Below are 23,349 nucleotides of genomic sequence, written 5' to 3'. Positions count from 1 at the left end.
TATCATAATGATTTTCTACCAATTTTCTAACACTGAAGACTGCAATAATGACGCTGAAAATTCAGCTTTGCATTACATATATTAAAGGGCCCCTATTGTGCCCCTTTTTACAAGACGTAATGTAAGTTTCAGGTGATCCCAGAAGTTTCAGCTCAAAATACCCCATGGATAATTCATTATATAATCTTGAAAATGCCAATTTTAAGTAAAACCAGAAGCAAATTGTTTTTGTGTATGTATCTTTAAATGCAAATGAGCTGCTGTTCCCCACCCTCCTTTTCAACAATAGGGCCATGCCTTTACAGCTCGTACCTTTAATACTCTCCCCAAAATTATCTGTTTGGTCTTGATTTTCATGTCTATCACAATGAAAACATACATTTTTCTTTGTTTTAAGTTACACTGTTATCACTCTGAAAACATTCCTTTGTCATTTAGATTCTCAGTTTTATGTAGATTGTTTTGAAGATGTTACGGCATTTGTACTGAAAAATAAGACAAAAATACTGAGTAAGAAAATTATTCATCCTTAAAACGGCAAAACAAACTGTATTTTGCATATAACTTTGGTCTATGCAGAACATAATAGATGAAAATAGCTTTTGTAAGGTTTTTCCTGTAATTTGTGTATATGTGTTTTTGTGCTAATTAGAGTCTTTTGTTAGGTTCTGTACATGCAGAGCTCTATTTTGTGCTGCACATCACTCCATTTAAGTCTGCACTCTTCCTACGTAGAACATCTCACATCAGTCACTTATGAGGGTTCATGATGTTTAGGATGCGGCTGACTGTTGGAGGGAGCTGTTTATGTAGGCAGTGAACAGCAGGCGAGCTCATAGTCTTGAGATTAACACCAACACAGGAACCAGGGGTTGGTTTATATTTTCTAAATGATATATCTTGTCTTCTCTTTTCCTATTGTTTTAATTTTGAGTGTGGAGATGCTTTGCTTTCTGACTGCAGCAGTGCTGCACAGTTATGTGAGCAGATATTGAATTCATACTGGACACAACATCTGTACTGTATGTAGTGGTCCGCTCAGGTATCCCATGGTTACCTGAAAATGCCTTTCATGGAAATGTGTGTTTTTAAGCCCCGCTGCATTTCATCATCTGTATTTGTGACAATAAGAGAAAGCCAAAGTTTTAGGAAGGGAAAATCAATCACGGTTTCGTTCTCAAAATGCCTGTTTGTGCACAAACATAATCAAAGCTGTAGTTTAGCTGTCTTTTACATCATCAAATCAGTCCCCATCAAAATATGCTAGTCTAGTTTACAGTAGATGATCAGTTAAAGAAATAGAAGATTGAAATCGCAGAATAAGGATGTGTGGTTGATAACAGGCGTGGTCATTAAAAATGTATATAGAGGATTTGTCAATGTGTTGTTTATGCCCCCCTCACAAACCACATGAGGGTTTAATATGCTTTCTTCTAAAGGCTAATTCATAAAATGTTTATCTGTCTGTCTGTCTGTCTGTAAGTCTGTCTGTCTGTCTGTCTATCTATCTATCTATCTGTCTGTCTATCTTTCTGTCTGTGTGTCTGTCTGTCTGTCTGTGTGTCTGTCTATCTGTCTGTCTTACTGTCTGTCTGTCTGCCTGTCTGTCTATTTGTCTGTGTCTATCTATTTATCATTCGTTCAATTGTTTTCTGTCTGTAAGGTGGGTCTATGAAATTTGAAGGTCTTTTACACCTTGCTTTAAAACATCTGAAAAAGGCTTTTAATATATATATATATATATATATATATATATATATATATATATATATATATATATATATATATATATATATATATATATATATGAATTATTTGAATTTCATTTTAGTTCAGCTTTCTTACATTTTGGAATTTGGAATTGTAGTTTTGCATACTGTTTGCAACCTTAATTCAAATTTCAAAATGTAATTGGGATTTAGTTAGTAATTCATTAAATTCTGAATGATGCACAACACTGCTATGAATAATTTGCATAATATACATCTTTTCAGTGTGCATTAAATATATAATATACCAGGTAAGGCATCCCACATTGCAGTGCATTCAGCTTTACGTTCCATTTACAGTGTGATGAATGAACTGAATGTAAGATCCATGACTTATTATTTGAATGGACTACCAAGAGTTTGTTCTATTCTTTTCTTTTCTTTTCTTTTCTTTTCCTAAAGTTGCCCCTGATGTAAATTAACAGGTCACCTGTGAGCCTGAAATAGCAGCTCTGTATAAGTGCTCCTTTCAGGCCAGCAGAATATAATAACACTTCTACGATGTTTTGAATGAGCAGCTACCGATGCTGCAGGGACAAATTTATGGCAAGCTCAGTCAGAGCTATGTGATAAACACTTCTACCTGCAGCCATCATTTGCAAGTCAGGTTCCTGTGCAGATCTCACCTTGAGAGCAAGCCGAGGTTTTAGGTGAATGCTAACTGAAGAATCGACGCATATACACGCGACAGAGTTCGACAGAAACAGCAGGACCATCAGGGGCGGGCGTGGGATTGAACCCCATCATGTAGACTATTCAGAGAACGGCATCGTTAAAATTTAATGAACACCTCCATAAATTTTCACCATACCCTTCCTGCTGGCAGATTACATTCAAACAAAAACTGCTTTACTGTGCCATAAACTGACCCAAGGGACTAAATATGATTAAAGCTGAGCCTTCTTCCCAATGTTGTTTACCTTTATTTATTTTTGTTGTTATTATCACCTTCATCCCACCAGAATATCCTCTCCGCACACCTCCCACTCCACTTCCACCATCTGATTTCCTTGAGGAGTTTCAAATTAGCTCCGCCGCTCCGATGAGGGTTTCATCCCTGACACTCAGCACCTTGTTTAACTGGCTATATCTTAAATAGGTCCCCCAAGAGATCATGTCTAGTTTGTAATATTTTAGATTTGATAACTTGTCACCTGTAATTTGAGCTGAAAATGATAGGAGGTGGCAGCGTCAACTAGTAACAACTCTTGACGGAGGAATAATATAAGTTGCCTGTTCGCTTTTTTGATAGTAAATCTTTATAGGTTCAGCGGCATTTAACCTTTTAAGATGATAACACACTCGATTAGGCAAATCACAACCGTCTTATCTGTCAAACACTGGCCCCTTTTCGTGTTCTTGACAAGATTTGACAAGAAGTGTCATTGTTATTTTTGATAGTTTGCCTGAAATGGAGGATGAAAAATCAAAAGTAGTTAAGAAAGCATTAGAAATGCCCCACAGGGCCAGCCTCAATTTCCTCTTTGATTACAGCATCGTCTGGACTTAATGTTCTTGGCAACAACAGGAGGAGGCATAGGTGGGAGCTTGGGAGGAGGTTCTGGTGGAGGCCGGACCACCAGGAGGGGGCGGCAGACAGAGACGACACGGAGGAGACAGGAGGGGCCAGGAGGAGCTAGGAGCAGGAGGAGTCCAGCTGGACCCAGGCCACAGTCATAATGACAGCCCAAGGTGGAGCCGACGGTGGAAGGAGCCATGGTCAATGGCCGCCGACTCCAGGGGGCCGACCAACGGCGGCGGAGCAGGTTGAGGAGGAGCCCGAGAACTAACAAGCCAGGGGGATGTCGAGGATCCAGGGGGGCCAGGGTGGAGCCGAGGGCTCTGGCAACCGAGGCGGAGATCCAGAGATCCGCGACAGAGCCAGACCGACATAGGACAAAGGTGGAGCTGGCAGGAGGAAGGACCTCAATGGAGCTGGTGGGACAGAGCGACTAGGCACAGCCAGTGTAAAGGAGTCCAGAGGCGATGGCGGGTCGACACCTGACCAAGGCGAAGCCGGAGGAATAAAGGAGACTGGTGGAGATGATGGATCAATTGTTTACGGTGGAAGCGAGGGAGCTAGGAGCCGAGGTGGAGCCGCTGTTGAGAGATCATCCTTCCTGCTCCAGCAAGAGGAGGAGGAATTCGGGGTGAAGGAGGGGATCCATGAAACAACGGGAAAAAAAACTGAGGAAAAAACGGAAAACAAAAAGAGGGGAGACACACAATAAACTGTTGTAGATCGGGTCTTCTGTCACACTACACTGCCAGGAGGAACACGAAGCCCAGGACAATTGAAATATTTTTTTTCTTTATTTAATCCAATACAGGAGTAAATCCAACAAGGAGAACAGAAAGAAGACACACGTATGGAACTGGTAGACCCGGCAAAACTGAACAAAAAAGAACATGGGCTAATAAAGGCAGGATAATGGGGAAAACACAGGTGTATATGGAATCAATTATAATCAAACTAAACAAGGACAGGAAACGGACCAAATAAGGAAAAATAGGAACTGACACACATGACAACAGGTCCAATCCTGACAGTTTTCTCAAAATATGCCTTTAATATCACCTTATTTTCCAATGATTCTCAAATGATTCATTCAAAGCAGTATTAATATTCAGTCCCTTTAAACCCCTCCTTCTCGTGAACCTACTCTATTCTGACTGGTCACATGGATCTGTCTGTTGTGATTGGTCTACCACGTACATCACATGTCGGAAACAATACAACCATTGCCGTAGTATTTTGAACGCTTGATAGAATATGATATGAGCTTGATAGAATATGATAATAAAAACATGTTATTTATCATATGTATAGGTTGTGATTCAGTGGAGCCAGCTGATCCAAATACACTGGGTATTGAGTTATCTATCAAGAGCAAACGTTTTGTGAAACCCTGCATTGAGTTCCCCGATATTAGCAGTCATCAGTAAAATGATGGGAAGACAAAAAAAGATTGTACTGCTGTAGTACAGTGGAGAAATATATATATTTCAACCACTGATTATTTGCAGCTTATCTTTTGGAAGTGGAAATAAAATGAATTTACTTTCGCAGCTTCTTCTCAATATGATGTTAACCACACTAACAAGCTGCAGTGTTTGAAGGCAGGTCAAGTTATCCGCGGCCGGCCAGTGTTGAACATAGGTGGCCATTATGCAAATGTGTTACCCCATGATGTGTAGCTGTTACAGAAGTGAGATTCGAATTACTAATGCGGAAGTGGGATTTGAATTACTGATGACTTTCCAGATACATACTTCATATACAGCTACTTTACACGTCTCAAAAATAACCCAAAATCAAAAAAAACATTTATACTGCTTTGTAATGAAATTATTACAGTATTTTATTTCTAATTAAAACAGTTATTTAACATTTTCTCATCAGAGGAATGCACTCTTTTGTAGTTGCAATATTAATAAATAGCTTACCAACCATGTGGTTTCAGTAATTACCAGTTGGTAAACCATTCCACTGTTTTGTAATTAGGGTTGCGTCTCTTTGTTTTAGGCATAGACATGCATTGCTCAAATATAGTCGTGTTTTTGAATGACACTTAAAGTCAAAAGCGGATATGCACAGCAGCACAACATGCTAATGAGTGCATGCATTTGATTGCAGTCCAACCCAATGGACCCTATGTGTCACTGGCAGGAATAATACTAATAATAACTAGTAAACTAATAAAAGCCTCATTCACTGACCCTTTCTCTTCCTGCATACAAAAAGGAATGAGAGTATAACATTTTTATATCAACAGCTAAATATCATTTGACAAACCATGGCTGAAAATTGAGATACTGAGCAAGTTTTTGTCTGCAAACATTGGAAATATCAGGCGTATTTTGGGAAAATAAGCAAAGGAGGCACCATTTCTAAATATGAGACACACCTTCCATTTCAGCTAGCAGGTCTGTCCTCAGGTATTAATGTGACAGCATAGTATTCATGCTACCACAGCTTTATGGTCAGTGTAAGTCTAGTCACTGTCTTGTCAGTTTGTCAGTCACAATTGCGAATGTATCACTAGCGGTGGAAGAAGGTCATGGAAGTACAGTGGTTAAGCCTGTTTAAAGGAAAGTCTGCGTGTTTTGTTTCTTGCACCACAACAAACACTGCATGTAAATGAGCGTGTTCATGGCAGGCCGATGCTTCTGAGATATCTCCTTTATGAAACTGGTGCGATTGTGATGTAAAAATAAACAGCCATCTTTTTTTTTATGCAAATCATACTGTGTTCGGGGGCCTCTCCCGGCGTTCATTGTAGCAGCGCAGAGCCTCAAAGTGTTGCTGCAATCATTTTTGTATATCCACAGTAGCATTCTATTTCATAGATTGCAAACAGATGGCAGAGGCATTGAAGTGAAGTGTTTGCATATGCAAAAAGCATCATTCCAAAATCAGAATGGAACAGGGTGGAATATATATCTGGAATGCCTACCCTCCATATATATATGTGTGTGTGTGTTGTTGAAGTCAGGTGGCATTCAGATGGCTCATTCTGTCGCTAAAAGGTGCACCTGGAAGCGATGATAACAAACTTTAATTCTCAAAAAAAAAGTCAGTAATGTGGTTTCCCAGTAATACCATTTTTAGTACCGTCTAACCTCTTTATACCAGCATTTGCAAGAAGTCTGCCTCGGTCATAGAAAGGAGACAATGCCTGATGAAAATAATCTCATTTCATTGTGGACTTATTATTTAATTTGTGATTGTACTGTAAAATCCTAGAAATCTGGCCAGCGTTTTAAACAGATAGTTCAACTCCAAATTGGGAATTCTGTTATTATTTCAGGGCTCAACACTAAGGATTTTTCTACTGGCTCCGTTTACCAAGTAGTTACATTTTTTACTTGCCCTGCTGATATTATCACTGGCCCTGCCTGAGACACGGCTCTATATGTGTGTGCTGTTAACACAAAACAGAATGAATGGAGATGTTATTTGTGTTTTCTTGTGCTTGAATGCATTTAAATCACTTTAATGTTCAAATTGGCAAAGTGTTTCTGTATGTTAAAGTGCAAGAAGACGTGAAAGAGAAATTCAGTTTGGGGCTTGCATGCAGAGATGCTGCTGTACACACAGAACACAGTGCACGAATACTGAATGGAGTTCTCTTTTGCATCGTCTTACACTTTTCACATCTTCTAATGCTTTTAAATCAATTGATTGTTTAAATCGGAAAAGCTTTAAAAACATGTGCAGACTATACACTTTTGTGAGGACACAGCAGTGTCCCGATCTGGCCAGTGACCTGTATTTATTTACCTTAATGAAATAATAATTTCATTAATAAACAATTAATTTAATAATTTAGTTAATTTAGTTTTTAGTTTTTCTACACACCGTATAGAAAAATAATGACCACTGAGCCTTTTCTGCAAAAATATTCCATATTTTTTCTCCGCAGAGAAAGAAAGTCATGTAGGCTTACGATATAAGGACACGAGAGTGACTAAGTGACCGAATTTTTGTTTTGGGGTGAACTATCCCTTTAAATGTATTTATATTTCTTGGACATTCTACTAAACATCTCTCCCTGTGTTCCACAGAAGAGAGTAAGTCAAACATGAGTGTTGGGTTAATGATGACAGAATTGTCATTTTCGGTGACCCGACCGAAAAAGCGATTTCTTTCTTGTGTGTCAGAGTGCAATAACTACACACACTTATTGACTGGCAAGTGTGGCCAAAACTCCTTGGCCAAAACTCCTTGGCAAACAGAGGCATCATGGGCGGTCAGAGAATCAGTTGGCTACTCCTCTCTTGTTTCCAATGTGTATTCTTAAGATGATGCTTATCATTCCTCATCCGGTCCGTCTATATGAATTACTTCTGAAGCAAATTGCCGAAAGCCACTTTGCAATGCTGTCTGAAGCATGTATGTTAATTCACTTACCAAAATGCTGTTGGCATTTGCCATTGGATTTCAACCCAAGGCCAGAGAAATCATAAAAATCTATGCAGAGGGTATCTGCAGCCGCTGATGACTCTGAGTTCCTGGAATGACTGCCGGATTGGACTGGCATTCTGTGACAGCTCAAATATGCTAATGGAGGTGGGTCATTTTCACACATTTGTAGAGCACGGAGCATTTAGACTCTTGTAATATTAGTGCAGAACGAGGCTGCACAGTGCCATCAGTGCAATTAAAACATAATTAACTTCAGCATAAGACTGAGGGTGTTCGCTTGCTCATTTAAAAGACATAGAGGGCATTTGGGCAGATTACAACAACCCTGTCATGCCCTTCATGCTAAGAATGATTTATGTTTGAGGAAAACTCAATCTTATATAAAAAGGGGATTATGGGGGAGTTAATTAAAACCAGTCTTGGAGTCTGTGACCAGGGGGGCGGGGCCGGGAGCCTTGGGAACGGAGCAAGGCCCGTGGAGTGATTGGAAATGAGTGACACCTGCTCCACTCACTGGTCTGAAGTCCCATGGAGGAGATGGAAGGATACAAAAGAGGAGCTACGTCAGTGAAGGATGAGAGAGGAACAGGCCTGGGCTTTATTTTGTGTTGTGCGCACAAATAAGAGCCTTTCCCTGCGCGAGTGTACTGTACCTGTCCGCACCTATGTAATTCCATACACGCCCTGCACAAGCGCAGACAGTGAAGGGATGTTCAGCTTAACTTCTCACGTGTTGGATGAGAAAAGAAACCGACTAAACTGTGACAAAACTGAAATGCTTTTTTTTTTTTTGTATAACTTGCAAACTTGTTGAAAAGCCAGAAGTAAACGTCAGCTCTGTATAGGATGATTATTTTTATTTTACCTTAAGACTAAATCGACTTAATTTGATGTAAAAATCAACTGCTGTAGCACACTGAAAAAAGTGTTTCATTCATCCAGTGAAAACATTTTAGGGTAATGATTCACATCTATATTTTTTAACTTGAGCAAATAGTTATTTATTTTTCATTGGCTCAAGTAAAAAAATATATCTGTGAATCTTTACCCTATTTTTTTTTTTTAATTGGATGAATGAAACACTTTGCATCTTTGTTTTAATCGCACCAACATTATTTGATTTTAACATTTTGGAATAATTTATTTGTATAGCATACTTTTTTATTCTCACTGGTGAAGCTTTTTTTTTAAATTTGAAACCAAATTTAAAAACTAAAACAAATACTGAATGCTGATTAAGAAACATCTTATTGAATGTGTGTTGATTGTGTTGTTTGGATTGTAGAACTATGCAGGAAAAAAAATCGAAAATCGGTATCGGAATCGGCCAGTTTGCTTGTAAAAAAATCGGAATAGGCCATGAAAAATCATGATCGTGCATCCCTAGTTTTGTTTGTGTGCGGCAGTCGTCCTTGAGGGGCTGTCGCACTGTTTTGTGTTTATTTTGTAATTAAAGTTTGTATATCATCATTTAGAGGAAATTTTACTCTGATATATGCTGTTTGATGACCATACTCATCTACATGGTGCAGGGAAAGCTACTTTGTAAGTTTAAATGGATAGTTCACCTAAAAATTTAAATTGTCATCGATTACTCACTCTCATGTCCATCTAAACCCATAAGGCATTCATTCATCTTCTAAACAAAAATGCAGTCAGTCTTAGTGATACATTTTTGTCCCTCCATTGGAAGTTTCTTACACCAAAACTTGATGCAGTTCATAAAGAGAACATAAAATAAATCCATATGAATCAAGCAGTCTAATCCCATTCTTCTGAAGCAACCTGATCACTTTACTCTATATGATTAACAGACTTCATTAAGATTTTCTGTATATAAAAACATTGATCAAAGCACATACGTAGAGCACATCATATATAAGAAACCGAAGCTCAACTCTACTTGCTTGACATGAAAACAAACCTCACTGGTTCTTGCACTCTAAGCAAGCATGTTTGAGGACAAATACATTTTTGGGAAACAGTAAAGTTGTGGTGGAATGGACTTAAATGGAGGGACAGAAATCTCTCAGGTTTCATTAAAAAATACCTTTATTTGGTGCCACTTATGGAACAGAAATGACACATTACATTTAAGTGGGTTAAAAAGTGGAGTGACGTGTGGCCAAGTGTGGTCTGCATTTCACCCATACAAGTGCACACACACACAGCAGTGAACACACACCGGGAGCAGTGGGAAGCTATATATGAAAGCAGCTAAATCATCTGTTTATTCAGCAACCGCTATAGGGATTTCTTCTTCTGGGTGTATTTGGAGTTTCCACATTAGAGCTTGTGAGTTGGAAAGTTAGACGGTCTTAAAAACTGAACCTGTATAATCTTAGTTACTTTTTATCTCTGCATTTGCAATGGTATTCAAACTTTAGCACAAATTCTAAAGTCAAAAAAGTGAATGCAGTGATGCTTTTTTAGTGCCACTTTAAAAGGATCCTCTGCAGAGGTGCTATATCTGACTTTTAAAATCTGTTTTACATTTAAATGGTTTTAAAAGTAGGATTGTTTTTGTGACAAACAGCAGTCCTTCTTTTTTAATTTACCTGCAGGAAACTGGGAATCGCTTTAAAGAGAAAGCAAAGAGAAACTCATTTTCCCTGACTTTCAGTTTCCTGTGCAGTTATAAAATGGGACAAGAAAGGATCTGCTTTCTTTTTCCCCTCGACTTCCCCTTTCTCATGTACTATAAGACCAGACGATGACACCAGTGTGTGTTTTGTCACCGATGGGCCGTACAATCATCAGTTAGGCAGGATGTCTGCTGATGTCCCACCATTGTGTGTGTTTATGCACAAGTGCTGTGAATGTAACAGGCAGCCTTCATCACTGATAAACCTCAGACCATACTCTTCCTGAGCCTGACTGCAGAGTGCTAATCTCTCACTGTGTCTCAAGGGAGGAGCCCCTTGACTGCCGGAACATTAACCTTTCTCATAGAGCAAGCGTGCTCATGTCCTGGCTGGGAAGAAATTCCCCCTCACAGCAGTAGCTCAGGAAAGAGCAGGAATCCGGACTCAGATCTGCCTAATGTTTCTCTCACCAATAGTATATTATAGAAGGACCGGTGCCATAAAATATTATTAGTCAGCATGATTTTTATATAATAGACATTGTTAAAAGAAGATTTATATTTTAAATTCTGATCTTTTGAACTTTCTATTTATCAGTATTAAGCAGCCAAGCTGTTTTTACATTAATGATGAAAAAAGTTTCTTGAGCAGCAAATCAGCATATAAGAATGATTTCTGAACGATCGTGTGACACTGAAGAAGGAGAAATGATGCTGAAAAAATTCAGATCTTTTCAATTGTAATAACATTTAACTTTTTAAAAAATTGTTACTGTTTTTTTTTTTTTTAATCAAATAAATGCAGCTTTCTGAACACCTTCTTTCAAAAACATTAAAAATGCAGACCCCAAACCTTTGAGCTGTTTAGTGCTGTCAAAATAATAATAATAATAATCTACATTTTTCTGTAATTAAATGTAATAAATCACACTTAAAGGGGACATTGGATGTAAAATTCACTGTTACATGGTGTATGCATATAAATGTGTCTTAACTGTGTTGAAACAACCACCCTACAATGATACGAATCCATTCACTCCTCTTTTCAATAAAAACTAAACAATCTCAATAATTGAGCTAGATAGATAGTTGTACTGACAACAATGTATCGTAAGAAATGCAAGTGTTTTGTACACTGTAAAACCCGACAAGTTCACATAACTCAAAAAAATTGTTGAAACAGATTACATCGAAAATTTTAAGTCAAATTAACTTAATCTTTTTAAGTTCAACGAAATATATATTTTTAAGTGTCCATTACCATATACTGTTATTGTTTGTAACTAGGTATTTTGAGTTTACAGTACATATTTATATTGGGTACAGATAACTTGAACATTTTCATTAGTTTTAAAATGAAATATTTGCATTCTTAAAATCAAATTGTTAATTTTTTTGTTAACTTATTTTTTTAATTATTTTTTTTTTACATTAATTGGGGACTCTTACACAGTCCTAGAATTATAATCCTCCTATAATTTAAAACTATAAATTTTGAATAAGGCAAAATAACCACAGAGACACTTTGGTGCAAGTAACTTGTTTATTAACCAAATATGACGTTCTTGAAATATCTCATATTCTTGCAATGTAAACAAATACAAAATGCTCAAGACACATGAATGTGCCATGTGTAAACTTTCCAAATTGCCTCGACATTACTCAACATCCGGATCACTATACGTTTTCTAAAACAATTATTTAAAACATTTAACTGTAACAAATTGAAATTATAAAATAAAGATGAATGAAGTGTAACACGTATTACAAATATTATAAGTATAATAAAGCTTATCTTTAGTGTTTTGTTACGTACACAAAATAAAGCTGAAGTTTGTGCACTGCAATGTAAACAGATACAGAATCTCTCAGTCACACCAATGTGCAAGTATCCTATGCGAACATTCAGTCCTTCAACAAGCATTTAACATTAAAACTACTATAATATAAAACAATTCTGTAAGAGGTTTAATATAAAAAACAGCATGGCAGTGTGCAATTGCCTGCTGCAAGGAAGCCATCATTTAACTTGCAGTTAACCCTATGTGCAAATTCCTATTGCCACCACTCCATTACACAATTTCAAAATTACCTGAGTGTATTATATTTGTAAATATGTCCTATGGTGTGACATTGCAAAGATATAAAAAATAACAATTAAACAAATAGCATGAGAAAGTTACAAATACCATTAAAGAGATTAAACTATTTTAAATAATGTTTTTCCCCACATTGTTTGTTGTCACACCATAGGACACATTTAGAATATTTGTCAATACAAATATATGTATTAGATACACAAACATATTACACAAGTACAAAAATGTACAAAACAGGACTTCATTCAACTTTATGGCATTAAAACTTCAGCAACAATATCTATAAAACCCATCTGTTAGATGTTTACAGCAAGAAAAACAAATGTGCTTACACTACTGCTAACAGGTCATTTTTCAGACTCAAAACTCTAGGCCTCAACTTTCCATCCTCAAGACCCATCAAGACCTTTTGGACGAAGTCAAATGTGTTGAGCAATTGTTTTGGATAGTTAAGGTGCAGGGTGTATGTAAGTGCAAATAAAATGACGAATGCATCAGCCAGTGTGGAGGACTCAATAACAATGTTACCCTCAATCAGAACTGCAATCCTCTCTGGGCAGAAAAAATGGGCATCTGATGATGTCTGATTGCTTAGGAGGAGCCCAAGTGGTACATCACTGGTGTTCAGTTCTTCAGTCTGCTCCACCTAAAGAAAACAAGAGAAACAATTACCCATTACTAAAATTTTTCTTAAAGCTGACACCAAACCTGCAGTCAAATACCAGGACAGTCCAAAAAAGGCAAACACAATCACAACCTACATATCTATTAAATCACAATCAGATCATAGGTGGGTTCAAATGTGACGGCAATTATTTTAATAAACTATAGACACTGCTGAATATGAACACTTACGTCCCACATCTTGAAAAAGCTAACATCACTCTCATGCATATACGGAGGGAGAGCCCGGAGTACCACAGCACGTCTAACATGGACATCAACTTGATCCTTTCATCGTCATAAAAAAAAAAAAAAATAATCATTCAGTACAGATGCTAATCAGTATAGCCTCACAACACTATTCATGAACCAACCATTAGAGTTCAACTAAAGATAATTAAGCACCTTTACCAGGCATTGAGAATTGAACCAACTGACCTGGAGGTCATAAATCCTGAAGAGCTCATCCAGGAGTTCAGAAGCTTTTCCTGTCCGAGAAGCTTTTTTCCGAAACAGGCTCTGAAGCCGGGGGGTATGTTGGTCCAGTTGAGCAAAGAAACGATTCTTTAGGTTGACATTCGTCACTCTGTGAAACTCAGCACAGATCTGTGAAAAAATTTGAACATTCAACACAACCACAACAAATAATTAAAATGTAAAGATCTTGAATAGTTATAATAAAGAAAATATTTGTACCTGCGACTCTAATTTAAGGGCAGGCCATCGTTTCAGGATTTCATCAACTGGTATCTCATTACAGACGATCTCTTTGCGCCGCAAAGCAAAAGTGCTGTCCATTAACTTTGTGATCAGGACAAGATTTTTGTCAGCCATCTGAACTTCATCTATAATTCTTTGCCTTTGTTGTTCGAGGCTTGAAGCATCTTCACCTCTTGGGAAATTTGGAAGGAAATTAATCTCTGCCCTTTTTGGTCTTTTGATGTTCGTGTGAGGGGCATCTTTTTGGGGGTAGTTTTTACTCCTCTTTCCAGAATTTACAGCAACTTCCTGAGATCCAGCACGACTTAATTTTGTGCGGTAGTTGCCCATCTTAAATGTTAGGCTGTTCTTCCATCCATACCAACCTGCACAAGAGCCTGGCTCTTTTAGACAGGGATGCTTGTTGACAAGGGCTTCTGCTACCATAGAAATTTCCTTAACATTAGGGTATGCTTTATAGCCATGCATTTGTTCTGCTAGGGTCTCAAGAATGTTGTGCTTTTGTCCTCTATTTAACTTCAAAGTCTTTCCTGTTGTCTCGTATGCAGCATTTCCCTCAGCAAGTACAAGTTCTACTTCAAAAGAAAAAGTGGGCACTTGAAAAATGCAAGGCCACATTTCAGTCCTCTCTGGAATCCTTGCATGTGGCAATATTACTGTGTCATCAGATGCTACAGAACTAGCATCATTCTCAGATCGCACCACTATAAGGACAGCCTTCTGTGGAAGTTCCTCAATGTCTAAAAGGGAACATAGTTGCCCATTGAAGTCAGGATCTTGGTATGATAGGGTAAAGTCAATGGTGAGATCAAATTTCTCTTTTATCTTTGTTTTTAGCTCTTCCACAGATGCTGGACGTGAAGATAAAGTCATCTTCCTCACAATGTCAGTGGATGTATGGACATGCAGGAAAAAGTTCTGCGCTTCCATTCCTGTAAAAAAAAAAAAAAAAAAGAAAAGAAAAAAAAAAGCTTGTCCTTGTTTTTCCCAACCTCATTTAACATGACTAAGTCAACGTTTCTAAATGCATTTTAGACATCCAGGTGTTTGATCAAAATGAACCTTTTCTGTGTTAACACCAAATGTCCATCAATGTTGTATGCTGGGAGACTTACTGTGTCATTTAGTTCTGATAGCTCATGCACAGAGAAGTTGTCCAATGATGTCAGCTTAAATGATCTTAAATGTTCGATGTACCAGCACTCGTAGGACCTGCACAGAAATGACACCGAGTTATTTACAAGAAGTATACGTTCAATCTTGCAAAAATTAGGAAGTCCCCCTGACTGTCCTGCAGAAACAAACATTCCATTCGCATAATCTGTGCCATCTATGGAGACCACTGATGTGCTATATATATTTTGGCTGTCTGTCTTGGTCTTTATGAAGTCTGCCGCCACTTGAGGTAGAGTAGTAACCTGCACAGAAGTAACACTTCTGGTTTGTATTTGGGGTTTGAAAAAAGATGGGGCATTCATATGAAAAGCCATCATGGACTGATGTCTATCAGCAAGAGTCTTCAAGACATTTTTAAAATTTTGTGTGTCATGCATCACCCTTTTAAAAAAACGATGTTTCCCTTCGAACCTCATGGTCCACAGATGAACCAGAGGCCCAAAACGCTTGATCAGTTCCGGGTAATGTTCAATGTAATGGTGTTTTGGTCTGAGATTAAATTCTGGAAACACAGCTTTAAGAGCCTGTCTGTGATCACTTATTTTGGTCTGCAGGTACTGAAGGGATTCCTCTGTGAAAGAAGGAGATAACACAAGCTGGACAATTTCTTTAAGGTTCATTATTATGTCCCATGTTTCATTGCCTTCTGGGACCTTACTTCCTATCATCAAGGGTAATAATCTCAGCAAAGCAGAATTTTCATGTCCATTTCCTCCAATACTTAGTTTGGCAACAAAACTCTTTGGGATTGGCTGTGGCTTATCAATCTTGTCAAAATGCTGATACGGAAATGTGCGAATCTTTGTGTTCAGATATTCAAGCGTGAAATACTTCTGCCGAATCAATTCACGGATGCACAAAGCCAACTCAACAGGTACAACACCCTCAAACAAATCATGCAGTATATCTGGCGGGAAACCTGTAACGGTATGAAAATGCTGCAAAGCCTTGCTAAGAGGACACTCACCCACAACACCTAAATGAGCTACATTTTCTTCCTGCACAACTTTTTGGACATGTAGATCATGGGTTTCCTTCTTTCTCATGCTGAACTCTCCTTCAGAAACTTCGCTGATCTGTATTTGGTCTGTAGTACAGCAACAGAATCTGCAAACGTATTGTCCTCGAAAAGACTGCACAAAGCCTGCAAGACCATGAGCAGCCAAGTTATCAGCTGCAACGCACAACACAGTGCCCTGAACACGCTGACCAAGGGTTTCAATGAAAATGCCATCCTGTTCAAGAGTTTGCAAGTCTTTCAACAAAGGTGACAGGATACTTTCATAACCACACCTCTGCACGTCAGATACTTTGCATAGCAGCGCTAGCTGTATGACATGTAGGCTGGACCTATACTTACTGGGTAGGTTTGCAAGCAACCAATATACTGCACAAAGCTTGTGGATTTTTCTGGATGTGCCTAAAGGATTTGCTATTTCAAGGTCATCCATATACAAAATGAGTGACAATTTCAGCTCTCCTGCTTCTGCCAAAAACTGGTTCTCTTTAAAATAGGTTCCATCTTCATGAGACATGTACATTCCTGGTGATGACGGGTTGCCTTGAATTTTTTCATTAAGATCAGTATTTTTAAACATAGCTTGAAGCATTTGTAGTACTGGAACATATACCACTGTGCATTCTCTCAAACCTACAGTATATTGTACTGGCATTACCAGAGGGTAGTTGCTTCTCACAAATGTTTTCCTTCGCTTAGAAGTAGACAGCTCTGCACCTTCCGCAGTTGCGCTGACAAAAACATTACTTTTCATGATAGCTTCAACTAAATCATTAAGAAGGACATCACTGATTGACTGTTCGTGTTCTTGAAGAACCGTCAGAATAGAGTCTCTCACAAGAGGTTTGGACAGTAAGAATATCTGCCCCAAATTCTCAACTATGTCTTGTATTGCCGTCTCTGAAACATGAAGAATACTGTGCATTTTTAAGAACAAAGACGACAAGTTGCTTTTTAGTTGAGCTTGCAATTCACAAGTATCATAAGTCGACTCAAGAGGAATATAGTCAGGACTTTCATGCTCAGGAGGACTCTGAGGAAAGTCAGCAGCTTCAACTTGACCCAGCATTGTGGGGCTGTCAGTTTCTGTTAAGATAATATCATTCTTAAAATTTGACAAATGAGCATCAGCATCTGGATGATGCCTACTTTTGTGGGCATTGAAAGAGGTATACACATTACTGCAATAGTGACAGTCTTTATATGGACAATCCACCATCTCATGTTGTTTTAAATGTGCCCTTAAATGACTGAGGATAGTTTTCCCATTAAATGGCTGCTTGAAACCACATTTAGGACAGATGAATGAAACCCTTTCCATTGGATTGACATCATGCTCCATCTGAGTATGTATTCGTGATAAGTGTATTTTTAATGCATTTACAGTCTGAAATGTGCTAACACAGTCATCATGGACACATGGTAATGGACTGACTGAGGAAACACTGCTATGATGTAAACGATAATGTTCCAGTACATATGTCCTTTTATCAAAGGCAGCAGCACAAAGTTTGCACGTCCAAGCCATTGGATTTTTGCTTAAATGGTTCTATGTACACTGTCCGCATTCACATTTTAGTCACTATATTGCAATGTTTCCATTGTTGTTAATAGTTTTTCAACATACCGTACTGAAAACGCTGTATGCTGGCCAGCTGCTTCAGTTTTAACCTAAAAAAATGAAGATTCAAAAGTTAGTTAGGTTGCAATGTTCACAAAAAACACTTATCAGTATACAGTCTGCTTTCTAAAGTGTTAAAAGCTAAATACCAGCATAGAAATGTGTAATAGATAATCTTAATAACACGCACTTCTGCATGGACATTGGTAAACTAACACAGTATGTAATGCATTTATCACTGTGGTACAATACAAGTTTAAGTAACAAACTCTGTAAAAAAAAATTAAACACGCATACAACTTGTTAAAGTAAAAAAAACGTAATTAAGGTAGCTTGTTTTAATCTGTGCTTTAACATTGACACTCTGGTAAACACACCAAGCCAACGAATTCGTTCCAAAATATCTATATTTACCAAAAAAATAAAGGGACAACTGTGACCACCCAATTTTTCTAAGTAGGAAAACCCCTGCTCTAGCACATCACGTTTGTTGGTCGCCACCACAATTATTAATGATTTTTTATTTATTTTACCGCGAAACGCGAACCCCAACTGTGACTATGTTTAACAAGGATTATGTCATGTTAATTTCATGCCCGAATTCAATGATTACCGGTTTGCTAGTTTGCGATGGACATCATATATAATTGTAAAGGCATAAAATAAATCTACTTTCAAGACACCAAGTGTGCAGATAATTGTAAAACGACAGTCAAATATAGTGTTAATAGATTACTTACCAGATTAATGCTCCCAAAACCAAAATCGATATAACAGCAGACAGCGTGGTCAAAACGGAATAAAACTTTGTCCGATGATCTTCGTAAAATTGCTGCATGCTACAGCGCGTGTATTCACAGAATAATGCCACTGTGAAACCTGTTTCGCTATATTTTCTCAACTTTTCTCGACCAAAAAAAAAACGAGCAAGCAGACCAAAATGGCGAACTCTCTCCCAGGCCCAGATGAGCATGTGCGTTGAATGCACATGGATGTGACGTCAGGCGGGATAGTGCTATGACAAAAATCAATTAAAGCGTTTGAGCACTGTAAACTTAAAAATAAAAAAATGTACACATGACACAGAAAATTTGAGACTAATGAACTTTTTTAAATTTTTAAGTTATTACAACCCATTTTATTTATCAAACCTTTACTGTTCGGTCTTACAGTGTAGCTGGATGTAAAAGTGAACATTAGAGTATTCATTTGTGGATAGGGTGCTGTTTTACACAACTGTTGAGGGATTTCGACCAAAGTATGTTACAGACATTTCATGAAGACCCTAAAGAATCATACCAATTTGTTGAAAATTGGCATCTGAAGTCCCCTTTAACAATAAAATTTCAGTTAAATATTTAAATGATCGTAGTTAAATGGCACCTTTTTTAATAAGTACTATAAATGAATATAAGTATCACCAACACCAGTACTGATACTGATTTCGTTTTTTTTTTCTTGGGATAAAATGAGTAAATATATCCATTCAACATGACAGTAAAATTTGTGCCATCACTGTTATAAAGTAACCTAAATTTACATTTTATTTTTAACGTTATTATATTATATGATAGAATTTATTGTATTATATTTGTAATAAGAAAATGACATGCTGCTGCAGATTTAATGAGTGTCTTATTCAAAGACAATGTACTCTGTTCTTTACAATCTAGATGACGTCAGTCAGTACTTTGCTGTAGAATTCTATTAAGTTGGTAATGTGCTCTAAGATTTTTAGACAACTTTGGAATTTTCATAGGTGAAAAGCCGAGGCCAGGAGCCAGAGAGTATCTATTTTGTATTATTCCCCTATCCTACCGCACCTCACTCAACACTACTTGTGCAACTTAATTTCCTAGCCAAGTCGACTCCATGCACCGGCCATGTAATTTTGCTGGGAGATGGAACTCCGTAATGATCTCCCTGGTGAGGTGAGTATATGAGGAACCTCTGACACTGAAGATTGGTGTCGAAAGAGTGTAACATTTAAGCCTGTGAGATTGCCTGCAGCATTCAGATCAGGCAACCGGGGTCTCCAACAGATCCCGAGCTCTCCTCTTTTTGGTTGTGTGGATTCAGAATAAAGATGTTTAACACTCTTATTCATTCTGGTTTTTATAGTGTGTGGCTCTCCTTATCAATGATGCCGCAGTCAGTCTTAGTGAGCCTTCATTTACTTGAAGTGTCTGAAAACACAAGGGTGAGACTATGTAAAATAATGAGCAGAAAAAAACATTGGTTATATAACCACTGTAATTTGTCTAAAATGCCTTTTATTATTTATATTATAGAAGAATTATTGCAACTTAATCATTAACCAAATAGGTCTGTAAGATTTTAAGCTTGGTTAATAATGGTAAGAATGTTCAAATGCAAGTATACAGCCATATTTTTTCCACAATATTGCATGTCCTTATATTAATATAGTTTGTTTGTTTGTTTGTTTGTTTACTGATTCATTCATTCCTTGAATCTTTTTTTATATTTCATTAAAAAAAGTGATGTACTTTGAAGCTCAAGAGACTCTTTGGATCTTCTCAAATGGAACATGATCAATAATTCATGCAGCTTGAGTGCTTTGTTAATTTAAATTATTATGATGATTCTTTTTTTTACTTTAAGTTATTCTGATTTTATAATTAATGATGCCATTTTAGCTGAATTAGAAATTTTCAGTAGTGGACTCCACTGTATGTGTGATACTACTACTGTTGCACCTTGAAAGATGTGTAATTTATTTATACTTATTTGAGCCACAGATGTTTGAATACCCAGTCTGGTCATAAGAGGAATCAGATATTAATGAGATGAGGGAAAAGAAAGGGGGAAAAGGCTTTTGAGCTACAGCTGTGCACGCTGTCGGCCCATCTGAATCATTGAAGGAGAAGTCTGTTCCCTGGATGATTACTGGACAAGCATTTATTTGAAACGGTTCAGGCTGTTTTTCTAACCTGAATCTTGCACTGTTGTTCATACGCATCGCTGTACACTAATTAATTTGTGCAAAAGCAGTTGGCGTCCTCATTATTTCACATTCTCACACATATTGAATTGCAAGACCACTCTCTGGATAAATGGACAAGCACACATTAATTTGACCGGGCCAGCTGCCAATTCAAAACATTTATTCAGCAAATGTCTGAAAAGAAGACAAGATGGCACTTTTACTTTAACTAGCATTTGATCAGAGCACAGAGGGGATACACTTTATTTGTGCAGGGCTTTAAACTAGTACTCTTGACCCCAACAGTGCTGTATGTTCCCACTGCAGCAGCATAATTATATCATTAATTGGAAAAAAGTGTCCTCACCTGCTTTTATTAACATGCTCAGTGACTGGGAATTATTTTACTAACCAATTAGATGCTTATTTACACCTGGCGAGTTCACTCTGTCTCGGATCGAGTGCTGTAATGAATTGAATTACTGCTGAGGTATGCCAGAAAGCCTTGTCCTGCTGCGCCGGCTCGAGCCGCTCGCTCAGACCCAAGGGGTCACGGTTTGGCTGGTTAGTATTTCCTTGTTAGCCCCTGCTGGTAGATGGCCAAACTAGGGCACATTTCTCCACTGACTAAGAACTTTTTTTAATTGGAGGGACTAAAATCTTATTTCACCCTTCCTGCTGCACTCCTCATCACAATTTAAAATGACAAGAATTCAGAACTGGGAAATCTATCTATCTATCTATCTATCTATCTATCTATCTATCTATCTATCTATCTATCTATCTATCTATCTATCTATCTATCTATCTATCTATCTATTTATCTGTCTGTCTATCTATCTGTCTGTCTGTCTGTCTGTCTGTCTATTATTCTGTCTATCTATCTATCTATCTATCTATCTATCTCTTTCTGCTGTCTGTCTAATGCCTTGGGACCAAACACAGAATGCGTTTTTCTAATGTGCTACAATTTTTCCATTGGCTTTCTATGTAAGCACGCGATTAATGGATACTCAAGTCTCGCATCTTTTGTAGTGTCTTGCACATGAGTGCCACATTTTTGTGACATCATGTCAAGTTACAGTTTTTCTCAGTCACTTTGGTGCATTTCTCAAATCAGAAATGAAATTCTCAAAACGACTTGTACAACCTCCACATCATCTAGTCATTTATACACATCACAAAACGAGTTTCTCATTCTTTTGAACAAGCTGCGATTGCTTTTGTACATTCATGCAATTGATTACGCATATTTATCTGTTGTTTCCTACATTATCAGTTGCTAATGTCATGTTGCTCAAAATGTATTATACAGTTTTCTGTGCGTCAGTCTTACCGCTCAAAACATGCAGTCTCTGGTTCATCGTATCGTAAGTCATTGAATGCAAAATGGTTAATCTAGTTGTCAAAAACTGCCAAGCACCCTTTTTATTTTTATTTTTACAAATTATTATTAGACTTTTTGTCAATTTGGCATGAATTGCACAAGTGAATCTTTACTTTACTTGAATGTAGATGTTAAACCAACGATAAACCATTTCTCTCAAATAGATGAAAGGTTCATCTCATGTATCTTCAGTTGGAAAGCTTATACTGTATAGACAGAGGACAACAATAGAGTTACACATTCTGATAATTGACTTATTTTCATCTTTGTGCCCATATTTGTTTTTCCTTTTCTATATCACAATGGCATTGTGAAGGTTTTTTTTTTTTTTGGTCAGACCACTAGTAAAAGTGTAACTGGGAATTCTATCCAGTCTCTTTCAATCAATACCCCACATACAGTAATGTGTAAACTGTACTTTTGAAATGGATATATGGCATATATAAACATATGGCATACGGTTCAATACAGTAGTTTATATCAGAACTTTCCTCCAGAATACAATGTTATATTGACAACATGACTAAGCAATCTATCTGTGCAGTCCGGCCAGCTTTACTGTATACCAACAGTTAGCTTTCTCCAGGTATTTTAGACCTCCTTGATCCTCCAGCATGTCATGGATGTCTGCTCACTCCACACCGCCTCTATGCCCCACGTCCAGGTGAAATAGCACGCTCTTTTAAAGTTTAGGGCCAGATCTCTGTTTGTCTTTCAACTTGATGGGCATGGAGCACCGAAAAGGTCACCTTGTGTCAGCGGCAGAGCTGACTTCCCAGAATCCAACATCCTCCTTGTTTTTGTTCCACCACTCTTTCACTGTGTATAGTGGGAAATCACTCACCTGTCTGAACTGTGGGTCACACGGGGTGGGATCAGTTGTTTTGATGGGGATATTTGGGGCTCAGAATAAGAACCAAACCGCCTGGATTGTGTATGGCTGTGTTTATTGTTCAGCCATCTGCATTACAAAGAAATGCAAGTGTCAATCGATAAGATGAGCGCACGGGGAGAGAATGCTAAGCAGCCCGAGTGCTATCTGAGATGGCAAAGACCCTGTAGCTCTGTGACTGGAAGAAAGCTATTTGAGGCTCTCCATTTTTAAAGCGTTGTCTGCACTTCATCTATTGTTTCCTGGCCTGAGCTAATGCAGTACATTACCTGGCCGACAAAAGCCATAACAATGCATCTTGCTTTTTTCACCTCGTCCGTTGCAGTAGAGTTGAGTGGGGTCTGCTTCGAAACAGAGATACATTAAAGTGCAAGACAGGAACACAAAAAGAGGATATCTATGATTTATTTAATGAAAGGCTTCTGTGTAGGTCACACCAGACCTAAGGCACATTGCACATTTACAGCTTTGTCCAATTCATATAGAATGCCCAGGGGAAACCTGTTGATTGACAGCTCCTTTGATAGCTTAGTGAACAGGCTGTGCT

The 23,349-nt window shown here is 37.8% G+C and overlaps 3 protein-coding genes across 7 annotated transcripts in view; 1 reads left to right on the top strand and 2 right to left on the bottom strand.

Moving 5' to 3' along the window:
* LOC113042536 (protein sidekick-1-like) overlaps nucleotides 1–23,349 on the top strand; it is a 155,925-nt gene that overhangs the window by 47,571 nt on the left and 85,005 nt on the right. The gene's annotated exons all lie outside the window — the stretch shown is intronic.
* Nucleotides 12,696–13,874, bottom strand: LOC113042570 (uncharacterized). Its single transcript, XM_026201515.1, has 4 exons — nucleotides 13,741–13,874; nucleotides 13,483–13,650; nucleotides 13,237–13,332; nucleotides 12,696–13,027 (listed from the first exon to the last, which is right to left on the bottom strand). Exons 1-4 carry the CDS (start codon nucleotides 13,840–13,842, stop codon nucleotides 12,710–12,712), a joined length of 684 nt encoding a protein of 227 aa, XP_026057300.1. The 5' UTR covers nucleotides 13,843–13,874; the 3' UTR covers nucleotides 12,696–12,709.
* On the bottom strand, nucleotides 14,430–18,497 carry LOC113042557 (uncharacterized). 2 transcript variants are annotated; one of them, XR_003275594.1, is made up of 4 exons: nucleotides 18,320–18,497; nucleotides 17,586–17,629; nucleotides 14,880–14,976; nucleotides 14,430–14,696 (listed from the first exon to the last, which is right to left on the bottom strand). XR_003275594.1 is itself a non-coding variant. In XM_026201501.1 (2 exons), exons 1-2 carry the CDS (start codon nucleotides 15,984–15,986, stop codon nucleotides 14,643–14,645), a joined length of 1,161 nt encoding a protein of 386 aa, XP_026057286.1. In that variant the 5' UTR covers nucleotides 15,987–16,364; the 3' UTR covers nucleotides 14,430–14,642. The 2 variants fall into 2 exon arrangements, 1 of the variants encoding a protein (XP_026057286.1); XM_026201501.1 differs by lacking the exons at nucleotides 17,586–17,629; nucleotides 18,320–18,497 and having other exon boundaries at nucleotides 14,880–16,364.

Source organism: Carassius auratus, chromosome 3 (genome assembly GCF_003368295.1).
Source record: "Carassius auratus strain Wakin chromosome 3, ASM336829v1, whole genome shotgun sequence".
NCBI lineage: Eukaryota > Metazoa > Chordata > Actinopteri > Cypriniformes > Cyprinidae > Carassius > Carassius auratus.
This window is presented reverse-complemented; position numbering and strand designations above follow the sequence as displayed.

Bases quoted from the DNA above. Each gene is read 5' to 3' on its own strand.
- LOC113042557 (XM_026201501.1), bottom strand. From the start codon at position 15,986: ATGAGAAAGAAGGAAACCCATGATCTACATGTCCAAAAAGTTGTGCAG. The intron at 14,697-14,879 runs GTAAGTCTCCCA...TTTTTTTTACAG, and splicing joins TATCAGAACTAAATGACACA to GAATGGAAGCGCAGAACTTT.
- LOC113042570 (XM_026201515.1), bottom strand. From the start codon at position 13,842: ATGGACAGCACTTTTGCTTTGCGGCGCAAAGAGATCGTCTGTAATGAG. The intron at 13,651-13,740 runs GTACAAATATTT...ATTTTTTCACAG, and splicing joins CCCTTAAATTAGAGTCGCAG to ATCTGTGCTGAGTTTCACAG. The intron at 13,028-13,236 runs GTAAGTGTTCAT...TGTTTTCTTTAG, and splicing joins GCTTTTTCAAGATGTGGGAC to GTGGAGCAGACTGAAGAACT.